At 39.8% G+C, this 11432-nt stretch overlaps 2 protein-coding genes across 2 annotated transcripts in view; both read left to right on the top strand.

Annotated features, from left to right (window-relative positions):
- The first annotated feature begins 7943 nt into the window (after positions 1 to 7943).
- On the top strand, positions 7944 to 10944 carry LOC121634251 (nesprin-1-like). Its single transcript, XM_041976786.1, has 6 exons — positions 7944 to 8221; positions 8587 to 8790; positions 9140 to 9347; positions 9963 to 10078; positions 10453 to 10658; positions 10761 to 10944. Exons 1-6 carry the CDS (start codon positions 8144 to 8146, stop codon positions 10942 to 10944), a joined length of 996 nt encoding a protein of 331 aa, XP_041832720.1. The 5' UTR covers positions 7944 to 8143.
- A 140-nt stretch (positions 10945 to 11084) lies between these two features.
- Positions 11085 to 11432, top strand: part of LOC121634250 (nesprin-1-like) — a 42372-nt gene continuing 42024 nt past the window's right edge. The window contains exon 1 of the mRNA XM_041976785.1: positions 11085 to 11288. Coding sequence (XP_041832719.1) covers positions 11085 to 11288 — 204 coding nt within the window. The remainder of the gene's footprint in view (positions 11289 to 11432) is intronic.

Below are 11432 nucleotides of genomic sequence, written 5' to 3'. Positions count from 1 at the left end.
CCACAGACCTCCTCTTCTTGCGATAGATGTAAGGCTGCTCCCAGCACACTTGCGCACCACTTTTGGCTGTGCCCCAAACTCAGTGGCTTTTGGTGTTCAATATTTAGATGGTACTCGGCTGCGTTGAAAGTAAACCTTAATCCTGACCCTGAAACGGCTTTACTTGGCTTTTCTAGCCTATTACAGAACATGGATCGTAATATATGTACAGTTATTTCATATGGGATGGTTATTGCAAAACGATGTATCTTGAAATTATGGAAATCTGATTCACCACCCCATTTTGAGGCTTGGTTACGGGAACTGACAGGAGTTTTACATATTGAAAAATTAAGGTATGAGGTGTCCGGAAACCCACAGAAATTTTACACTGTATGGAAACCAATTTTGGACCATTTGAAACCGCAGTTGGCCCCTACAAAGTAAGAAATATGAAAGATGCATTTTGGTATACCTTTGATTCTGAGTGGTAAATTTTGACTGGAACCTTTTTTTTGTTTCTGCCCCTCTGTATGTGTTACTTACTTTATTTATTATTTATTGTTTCTTTTTTTCTGAGACCATTTGAATTGTTAAACACAATTGTAACACTTATTTCTGTTCTTCCCTGTAGTGTTTTTACGTATCTGTAATTGAATTATGGTCCTCTTCTGTCTTGGTTTTTTGTCATGTCAAATTATATTTGTCCCTTTTGTATGTTAAAATATCAAAAGTTATAAATAAAATTTATAAAAATAAAAAAAAAACAAAAAAAAAAAAACAAAAGTACTGTTAGTTAGGTAGAGTGTATAGTTAGCGAAAGATAATATTATGCCAGCATATAGTGCGTGTGTCAGGTCTTTCACCTGTTTGTGCTCATAAACCAGTGTGTGTTTAAAGTCAGTGTTACATTACACTCTTCCAGTGTTGCCCAGCTGGAGAGGATGTGTGCACAACATGACCGCTTCAGCTGTGAATCAGAGGTCTTGCGTCTGTGGATCAATGAGAAAGAGAAGGAGCTGGAAGCAATCAGCTCCATCTCCTCTTCAGATCCTTTAGACAAAAACATCAGCACCGTAGAGGTATGCATTCATGTATTTAATTCTTTGTCTTGTTGATGTGGGTGGGACTATTTGTTGTTCTATATAAGATGTTCACTGCAGTACATTTTATAAATCTGATATAATAATCCTCTTAACATCCTATATTTATATGCTTCCTCCACACATTTTTAGCAGTTCCATGTAAAGACTCTCATTGGCTGTCTGGCCTTGTTTCTTGAGTGTACAGGACCCATGTGGCCTCAAAATATTTAAGATTCAGATGAAATAAGATTATTTTTTTTAATCTAACGCCTTGGGGAAATTGGTTTACCACTGCTTCCACAGAAAATATATAGAAAATAAATTGATCATAGAGTATTTTATTAAAAATAATCTTGGCTTTCCAGACCTCAGGCCTGTTAAACCCATGACAGTCTTTAAAAAAAAATCTAAATGACATGACTTCCGAGAAATCCTCAGGCTGGCATTTGATAAGTTGAGTAAATGCTTGAAGAAATTGCGCTTCACTTGGTTTGTTTATCCATTTTCTTTTACTGTAATGTATGTTTTTTTTCAGTATATATCTTCCAGTAATAATCTTTTTGCTGTTGCCCCTTTTTAGATGATAAGTGAAGGTTTAGAGGACCGAAAGGCAGCCTTAGCCCAGATGGAGGCTGACTGTGAGACCCTGTCTAGGTTTTTAACCCCTGGGGAGGCCGGGTGTATCCGGGCTCAACTCAACCATACGAGGCGATGCTATGATGAACTAAGGGGGAGGATAGAGCAGCTTGGCACACAGCTCAACCAGAGTGCCTCCTATCGGCAAAGATGCAATGATAACTTTGAACAGGTTCACAGCATCACATAATATAATAATGACATTTATAAATGTTATTTTTTAGCTTAATGTTTACAGAAATATTTGTGTATATCAGGTCAAGAAAACTGTGGGTGATCTCCAGGAAAAATTGGACTGCCCGATCACATGTTCATCATCATCAGAGACCTACAAAGTCCTCCAAGACCACATGGTGAGATAATTAAACACGTCTAATAGCATCATGATAGATAAGTGTGGGTGTTTATGGGCCTACTTCCCTGTTCCAATATTTGCAATTGGGCAATTCTTTTTTTTAATGTATGTTAAAGGGTTTATTTGGTAACTATTGTGGAGTTGATCAAAAGTATATTTTCATTCCAGGAGGTCTGCCAGGGTGTCGAGCAGCTGAAGCCCAGGCTTATGGCTCTGTGTTCGGCTACAAAGAGGCTTGGAGAGGGCAGCCAGCTGGAAGAGAAGGTGGCTGACCTCCAGAAGCAACAGAAGCAGTTAATGGCAAAGGCTGCAGAAAAGCAATCTACTTTAGAAAGCCTTCTAGCTCTGTGGCAAAGGTACAATTAATTGTGAAATATGCCCATATATATGGTTTTTACTGTTCTGTTCCATTGTTTTCCTTTGTGCTGTTCATCATGAGTGCCTTTTATACATGGTGCTTGTGTGTGTGCGTGTGTGTGTCCCTCTGACACCTGAAAGAAGTGTGTTTGAATGTTTCAAGTTGATTTTCCTTTACAGATATGCAGGACAAATAAACATGTGGATTTGGTAGTGTTTTGAAACAAACATTTTTGGCAACCAAAAGCTGCTGTTTGGTTTCATTTATGATGCTGTGGTCTTTTATATGCTGAGTTTTTCCCTGTCAGCTTTAGCCCCTGCTCACACACATAGCTTGTTCTCTTTGTATAAATATTGCTGTTTCCCTCCTTTCACTGTGCATGTGCTTTTTTTTTTTTTGCTGAATCCTCATTTGTATGCCAATTTCCTCTTTTATACTCAGTCATTCTCTCATCTTAGCGTGATGTCAAGGAGCGAGATCTTGTCTTTGACTCAATCCATCTATCTCCCTGTCAGCTGTTGCATTTCTTTTCCAATTATATGCTTTTCGTATTGCTTTGTTCATCAAACAAGAGACTTTCACCAAGTGATTGTTTCTATTTGTGAGAAGAACATAATGATTAAAACACGTGGGGGCTGTTTGACCACTTTGGTGTACCTTATTCTTGACCATAATTTAAAATAAACTCAGTTATACTCTTGTTATTACACTTGAGCGGGGTTAATGCATGTCAGCTTCTGTGTGTGTGTGTGGCTGTGTTTCCATCCTCTTCCCTGCAGACATGTATATGAGGGATTACTTTCAGCACTGGGTGCTCTGGCAAGATATGGTTGCCCTATTATGACCCTGTCACTTTTACCGAGCCATGGTCAGATAAGAAAAATAAAAAATACAAACAGCATCACTGTGTGTCTGTTTTGTCAGTTGGAAAGGCAATATTTATTCTCTCCTGAGGATGTAACAGCGGATGTGTTGCTTGATCTAAATTCACATTAAATTTGTATCTACAGATATGAAAAGGAGAATTCGTCCATGAAAAGTTGGCTGGACAGGTGTGAATCTGTGTGCTGCCCAGACACTGAGCTGCTCTCTGCAGATAAAGTGAAACTTAGGAATGAACTACAAAATGTGCAGGTAAACTGTCTGCACAAAGATTAAGTATTTTATTGCTTTATCTGGTTTAAGTTTAAGTTGCATGACTTTTACATATTTATTCACCTTTCCAGGAAATGCAGAGCGAGACAGCGTCCTACGAGGCTCTCCTCCAGGGTCTTGTGAATCTGAGGCTATGCCTGTACCCAACAGCACCTGAGGCTTGTATTCAAGCACTCAGCGATGATCTCACTCAGTTTCAGGAAAGATGCTCCTCTGTGAAAGTCATCATATCACACAGGTATCTTTTTTTATTATTTATTATTCAGATTAGGTCAGGGTCTTAAACCTTGAATATGTCAGAGTAATTACATCTGGCCTTAGAGCAGGTAAAGATTTATTATTATCAGATATTGTATGTTTAGTTTTATTGATCGTGCATCAAAACAGTGATTGCAAGGGAAATGCTCATTGTTAAATTCTAGGCTAAAACTGATACCAGTGAGTAAAAATAATAATTTGGCCAATTGCTTAAACCATTTTTTTGACATTTAATTCCACTTTAATGACATGTGTTCATGAGAAAAATAACTGAAGTGTTTCTAAAAAAAATACTGTTTCCAAATGGCCTGACAATTTTCCTGTGCAAAACAAAATTAAATAAACCTTGTCATTTTCAGGGTAAAGGTAACACATGACCAGATAAATATCTGCCAATGAAATCAGTTGATGTTGTAGAGGCCTGTTGCGGTGCACAAGCTTAATATCAGCACATACAAATGTGAGCCCGATATATCTGTACATTCTTAAAAATCACCTTCATACCCCACCCCACCCCCCCCCAGGTGTGAGCTGCTGGAGTTGCACTTGGACCAGCTGGAGCAGTTTGATCAGGCTTTAATGACTGTCACTCAGAGGAGTGAAAACTTCCTCTCTGGTTTGAGGAGTTCTTCTTATGTTGATATTTCAAATATTGAGACTGCAGTTACAAAGTTAAAGGTGAGAAATCAATAATTTACGGTTAATAAATGTCCTTTATGGAGCTTTTTAAGCAAATTCATATTGATTGCTTGCATTAATGTGCCTAATTGCATAATCTTGCTGCAGGAGCATGAGTCATTACTACAGGAAAATGAATCACTGACAGAGACTCTCCATCAAAGAGAGTCCTTCTTGCTTCATTGTTCTACTCCTGAGGCCCAGCAGCAGCTCCAGGGCTGGAGAGAGGACTGCTTGCAACCCTTCTGTGAATCCCAGCGTCTCCTGCTCGTCCGTAAAGAGTGCCTGATTGAGTTGAAGACTTTCCTTGAGAAGCATGAAACTGCAGCTAAGGCTGTGCGCCACCTTCATGAGTCAGTGGAGGGCAGGGGGAGCTGGGACCACTCCAAAGCTGAAGAACTGCATCGTGCAATAGTGGAAGTGGCTAAAGACGTGGCCCGACTTGAGGCTGAGGCAGTCGGGTTAGATGGACAGTTAAGCAAGGCACACCTGCACCTGTGTGGCTCAGAGTGGAGGGGCTCTAAAGATGTAAGCCATCCACAGGGAAGAACATCTTGCAGAGGTCAGGCAGTAGCTCTCACAATGGCTCTGGAGGAGGTACAGAGGGGTGTCGGATGGAGACAAAGTGAGGCAGATGCTCTAGGGGCATTATGGTGCTCCTTTAGGGAAAGAAAAGAAGAAGTGATGAAGAATTTGAAAAAACTGGAGGATGATGCAAAACAGGAGGGGGCCAGAGAGTGCTCTGTACAAGCCTTTCAAAACAGGTATGTGCACATTGAACTAATAGGACTATTGAGGATGCTTGGTGTCTTCATAGATCATCAGCTGATAATATTTATCAAAGTATAAAACCTGATTAAACTGGAAGTGATATTAAAAAGAAATAGATTATCCTCCCAGGCATATTGGTCTTTAGTAGACTTTTCCTTTTAGACTTTTAGATGAGCAACTTCATTACTTAAATAACAAATACATGTTAAAAGCAGGATATTTAATAATGCATCATCTTTTTCATTTGTCTTCTGATTTCTGAACTGATTTGATTCAGAAAAGTACAAGAAGACAAGACTGTTTTGTGCAGCTGCAATTTAATTCTTCTATTATATTTGAATGTGTGAGTCGTTGCTGAATGCATTATGTCAGCTTTTTATTCAGAGATCTACTACATGCCATACTCCTCGAAAACATACTGTATGTTACTGAAGCCAGACTCCAGATGGACAAATCCATTAAAATTTGATCTCTTTAAAAACGAGATATATTATGCTAGAATCAGGCTACTAATCCCCATTGTGCTGTTCTGGATCTATTTCTCCCAGGCTGCGTTTCTTTGTCCAGCTGGAGGATGAGCTCCAGTCCCTGCAGCACTCCCAGCAATGGTTGGAAGAGAAGGGAAACCAGCTGGCCCAGAGAGACAGTGAGCTGGCAGGAGAAGCACTCAGGGAGGTAGCACTGGTGAAGACAGCCTGGGAAAATGTGAAAACTATGATAACCAACAGGTAAAGCATGGAGATGTCAAAACTGATTTTGAAATAATCTGAATAATCATTCAGGTTTTGGGCATTCAGTTTAACAAGTAATCCCTTTAACATCTTATAATCCATCTTTACATGCAGTCAGGAACAGAGTGGAGTTGTTGTGGATCTTCTCCGTTTGTTCTTACACCTGAAGTCAATCCTGATCACGGTTGTGGAGAACGCTCAGGCTGTTGCTCACAATCTGCCGGACCATAACCACAGTACTCAAGAGGCCAGAATTACTTTCACTCGAGTCAGTACATTTTTGTTTTTAAAAATGATTTTCTAATGTTGAATTTCCTTTATGGTAAAAAACAAAAACAAAACTCTCTTTTAAGGGTTGTTTGTTTGTTTTATTAGATCCCAAGTAGCTGTTGACCTTTGGCCTGGGCTACTTGTCTTTGGGTCTCACTGAAATCATCAACTGAATTACAACATAATCATTAAATAAATACATAAACATACAAGCTCACAACAATTCAAAGGCAACAGACACAAGGAAACATGTTCAAAGTAACATTGCAAGCAACACAATGGCAAACTACATTTCCTCTTTTCAAAATAGAGAAACATCTCTTCACAATGTCAAAATAATATTGAGAAAAAACAGATCAGTAGTTCACCTCTAAACAGCCCATTTTACTCTCCCTGAGTTAAAAGGGAGCATCTATCAGACATAACATTTTAGTTCTTGTAAGTCATCGAGGTTTAGGATTTTAGTGTTGTGGGTCTTTTTTATGGAGGACAGCCATTGTTACCTGCTATATTTTTCTATGAGAGTTTAAAATACTGTTTGTTACTTTGTTATTTAACCTCTGTAGATTTTTATAAGATATGCTGAGAAAATGATCAAATAAAAAACAGAAATGTTTTCAGCTTTTTTTTAAATTAAGCTTAAGAGGCAAAATGCCAAATGATCCAAAAGGAAAACCGTCCTGAAAAAATGGTTCTTTTTTTTTTTTGCTGTATCAGTGTTACATTTCATTCATTGAAATAAAAGAAAAAAAATCCAGTATCTTAATTTTCTGGTTTGTTCTCCCTCTAGTGCTGCCTTGTAGTAATTTCCTCTGCTGTGTAATCTCTCACTGCAGCATGAGACTGTCCAAGCTGAGCTGAGAGAAAAACAGGAGGACATGGACCAGCTCATCTGCACTGTCGAAGACCTGCAGAGAGAACTGGAAAAGGTTCCTAATGCTGACATGTGTTGTATCCAAAAAGACATGGAGACTCTCAGAGACCAGTGGCTTGTGGTGAGTCCCTCATATCATGCTGTGCTATGCACCAGCTTTAGAAAAAAAAAAAGGTCTTGTCAAAGACAGAAAGGACCCAGTTTAAATTTAATTGGATTGACATCTTGGAGCTATATGATCAGATATTTCTTTACATTTCTAAATTTACCAGAGTTCCACACATTAAAATCCATGAATTATAAATAAACTGTCAGATCTGGAGCTGAAATATGATAATACTAAAGGCCCATAAAGAGATCTGTTGTTTGTTCCAAAATCTTTTTTAAATTCTCCTCTTTTTTGGAATTTAGCCGGCTGCTCAGCTGTCACAAATGAGACAGAAAAACAAACATGTCTAGACAGGTTATCTGCTTTTCTGTCTCTCCCTCACTTCTCACTCCCACATCTGTCAAACTAATTATGCCTCGATTTTTTTCCACCTCCCGGTAAAGCCTACTGTCCCTTGTTAAAGACAGCTAAACACAATGGAGAGAGACTCCTCCTCTCCTGCTGATTGAGATGTCCTCTGTTCTGGTTCCTAAGATAGACTACTGGTATTTGTGTTTTTTTAGGTCTCAGAGAAAATACAAACAAACACAGAGAGACTTGGCTACTGTGTTGCACTTTGGGATGACCTTAAGGCCATGGAGCAGGACATCAACCAGTGGACGGCCGCCTCCATCACTGATCTCACCGACACTGTCGCCAGTCTCAGCAACAAGGAGCCAGCAGAAGCCCATCTTGTCGCCTTCCAGGTCAGAGCTTGCTGTGTGGTCTGCATGTAAGAGTGTAATAAATGATGATGGTGATGTAACGATCAGTGAGGTCATAGTGGATGTAATTTAACTGTCTCACACTTTGATCTACAGGCTGAGGTTGAAAAGAGGGAGCAGATGCTGGATGTCTTGCAGGAGAGAGTGGCAGAACTGAAGGAGCGAGCCAAACTGCAGGAAACACCGATACAAATGCAGGTAGATATGGCGGGGAACAGAAATAAGGGAGCTACATCTTATCCACATTTAAGTTGTACAAAAAATATGCAAAAGAATATATAAACATAACATATATTGTTGAAACACATATGATAATTAAGATCTCCCTTCTTGGTGCAGCTGTATGTTACCATCTGTTGGTCTTTCGGCAACATTACTGGAAAAACTACTGATAATCTGTTTCTTTCTTATACACTGATAAATTTATGCTGAAGTAAGTTTATTTAATTTGAATTGGCCACTGACTGACCTGCATATAAAGTGTTCTGAATTCAGCAGAGTCTAAGGTGAAGAAAAGTAGAGTATGTGTTGTACAATGTGGCTAACAAACTTTGCTGACCCAGGTCCTGGAGTCCGATCTGAGGAAGAAAATGTTCCACGCACAAGAGGTGTACAATCAGGCCAAACACACTCTGACCTACTTCAGCTTCCAGAAGCAGAGACTGGAGGACCTCATGTCTCAGATGACAGAGCGGCTGGAGGCAGTTGAGGGTTCCTTATCAGACCTCACTGAAGCTACTTCCCTTGAAGACATTTGTACAGTTAAGGTACATTATCATTTCATTTAGTCTTTTAAAATCAAAATAAATTTGAATAAGTATTCAAACTTTATACAGACACATGAAGTAACCAGTCCTGTTTGCTTTCCTGATCTTTTCCTTTTTTCAGTAAAAAATAAGCTCATATTACAAAGCTCAACTTGTTTTCTTATTCACAATCCTTTCAAAGAAGGCATATTAGATTGCGCTATAAAACATCATATCTAAGCTAGAAGAGACTGGTTTTTGCACAAATAAAGACAGAAATAAAGTAGAATATGTCTGTGTTGTTCTGTTATTCCACTTCCCTGTTGATATGATTTATAGCCATTTACTGTATTTTCATTTGTCCTTTAAGGACCTTCAGACTGTTGTGCAACAACAGAGGGCAGACATGGACTCGGCTAGAGATGCCCTCAACTCCCTGTGCAGATCCCATCCTTCTCAGGAGTTGTCACGCCTCTCCTCTGATCTTACCTCCATTGCAAAGCGAACAGAGACTGTTGCCCAAAGCTGTGCAAAGACTAGGGGCAACCTGCAAGATGGGCTACAGCTGCATTTCAACGGTAAGGCACACAATGAGTTTGGTTTTGATGGTTTGTATGAGAACCTTTATTTAGTAATTTGTACTCATCATAGAAACACTATGATTTATCAAATAAGAGTCAGCAACCACTATAACTCACTACCTAATGGGGAGAAATGAGAACCTTAATAAACATTTAACTTTCATTATCACACAATCAAACAGTGCAAAAACACACAAAGCAATGTCATTTGTTCGTGTTAGCAGTGCAACAGATTTGCTGTTGATTATCCTCCATTTTTCCCGAGAGCACACTCAATCCGCCCACTACAACGCACACTCCATTGACACACGCTGTCAGGTACACTTATGCACACTCATTGCTTCGACACACACCTGTGCCTCGGAGAGTAATGTCGCTCTCGTCACATCTGCTCTCGAGGGAGCCATTTTGGGCTTGTTGCCAGGGTAACCTAGCTCTGCATAGTGTGGACACACCCACACTTCCCATCTGCCTTAGCACATTACATCCACTTGCTCTTCCACTTGCTTTTAAATCCTATCTGCCTTTTTTGTCACTTCATCAGTTTTCCTCAACTTGTCGCCAGGTGATTTTCTTGCTTCTAGTTTCTCTTTTTTTCTCTTTTTATCGAAGCAGAGCTCGTCCAAGACTTCAAGTCCTGGCTTATAGAGCTGAAGCTGAACCTGAAAGACTGTTTTAACCAATCAGGAGATGTTGCCCAGCTCGAAGCCAAGTTGCAAAGACTTAAGGTGCTGTTGTATGTCATATTTTAAAGCTATACTTCTCAGCCTGCAAGAAAACAAAAGCTTACTTATGTTTTTATGCATGCATGTTAACAGTTTGTAAGCCTGAAATAAATTGTGAGTTTACCATAAGAATTTTTAATGTAATATTTAACAGTAAGTTTCATAGCTTCCACACTGTTTGCTGTTATCAGAGAAGAGTATTTTCAGACTCACTTAAAAGGATGCAGAAAGAATGAATACCCTCAGAAAGATGTGTTTGACGTTTTTATGGTAGAGTATGTGTTGTTTATGTAAAACTGTGCAGTTTGCAGATCTTTGTTTCTTCAGTTTAACTGTGTCCATTTTGACATGCAGCATGTTTCTTTTACTCTTCACAGGTGTCAGTTGAGCAGACATCAGAGGGTGAGAAGCGTCTTTCTCAGATTTGTGAGGAGTCTAAAAAGCTTCAGCTTCATCTGAGCAAAGCTGGAGCAACACAGGTCCAAGAGAATCTCTCCTTCTGTCAGAGAGAGTGGAAAAACTACCTGGACAGCTGCTCTCAGAGCAAACAAGACTTGCAAGAGAGCATTGACCTCCTAAAAAAGTAAGTCATCCCTCTTGTCATTTCTTTACGTTTATGCCAATTACTTTTATTTAAAGATAAACAACTTGTCTCTTTTCTTTTCATTCCTCTCTCTTCTTATAGTTTTAATGACTCTGTGGAGGGTATCAGAGACTGGCTGAAGCAGATGGATCACCACCTTAAGAATGAGTCTGCTCTTGGGGCAGAGAGCCAGCAAGGATCCCCAGACATCACAGAAGAGCTGGAGAGAATGGAAAACCTTAATAAGGATCTGTTAGCACGAAGGTTTGCTTACATGGGTGCTTGATGCACCTGCTATTTGTGCTGCAACCTCTGAACAGTCAGAACAAGAACATATTTTCTTTTTTTAGGGAGTCTACTGAGCGTCTCTGTCAGGAGGCCCAGGCTCTGTCTGAATCTGGCCGGGGGTCAGGAGGAGAGGTCAGAATGACAGGCCTGCTCCAGATGGAGTATCAGACCCTACTGAAGGCAGCCAGGGATAGGCTGCGATGCTGCCAGGAGAGCCAGGCCTTTGGAGACACCCTCCAGGGAGTTTGGGTCTGGCTGGAGGAGATCCAGGAGCGACTGGGTACTGTAGATAGCACAATGGGGACCAAGGAGCAGTTAGAGCAGCGGCTGGAGACTGTGCAGGTGAGGCACAGATGGCTAGAATATTTCTGTTTAATACAATATTTGATCAAAATGAAAACAGTTTATTTATTTATTGCTCTTTGCTATTGATGTCACTCTAGTAGATGTCCTTTTGTTACATTATGGGTTGATTTCAGCAAACAC

The sequence above is a fragment of the Melanotaenia boesemani genome, chromosome 22, assembly GCF_017639745.1.
Source record: "Melanotaenia boesemani isolate fMelBoe1 chromosome 22, fMelBoe1.pri, whole genome shotgun sequence".
NCBI lineage: Eukaryota > Metazoa > Chordata > Actinopteri > Atheriniformes > Melanotaeniidae > Melanotaenia > Melanotaenia boesemani.
This window is presented reverse-complemented; position numbering and strand designations above follow the sequence as displayed.

Coding starts and splice junctions, on each gene's coding strand:
- LOC121634251 (XM_041976786.1), top strand. CDS start 8,144: ATGCTGGATGTCTTGCAGGAGAGAGTGGCAGAACTGAAGGAGCGAGCC. Junction 9,348..9,962: donor GCTACAGCTGCATTTCAACG/GTAAGGCACACA, acceptor TTTTTATCGAAG/CAGAGCTCGTCCAAGACTTC. Junction 10,659..10,760: donor AGCATTGACCTCCTAAAAAA/GTAAGTCATCCC, acceptor CTCTTCTTATAG/TTTTAATGACTCTGTGGAGG.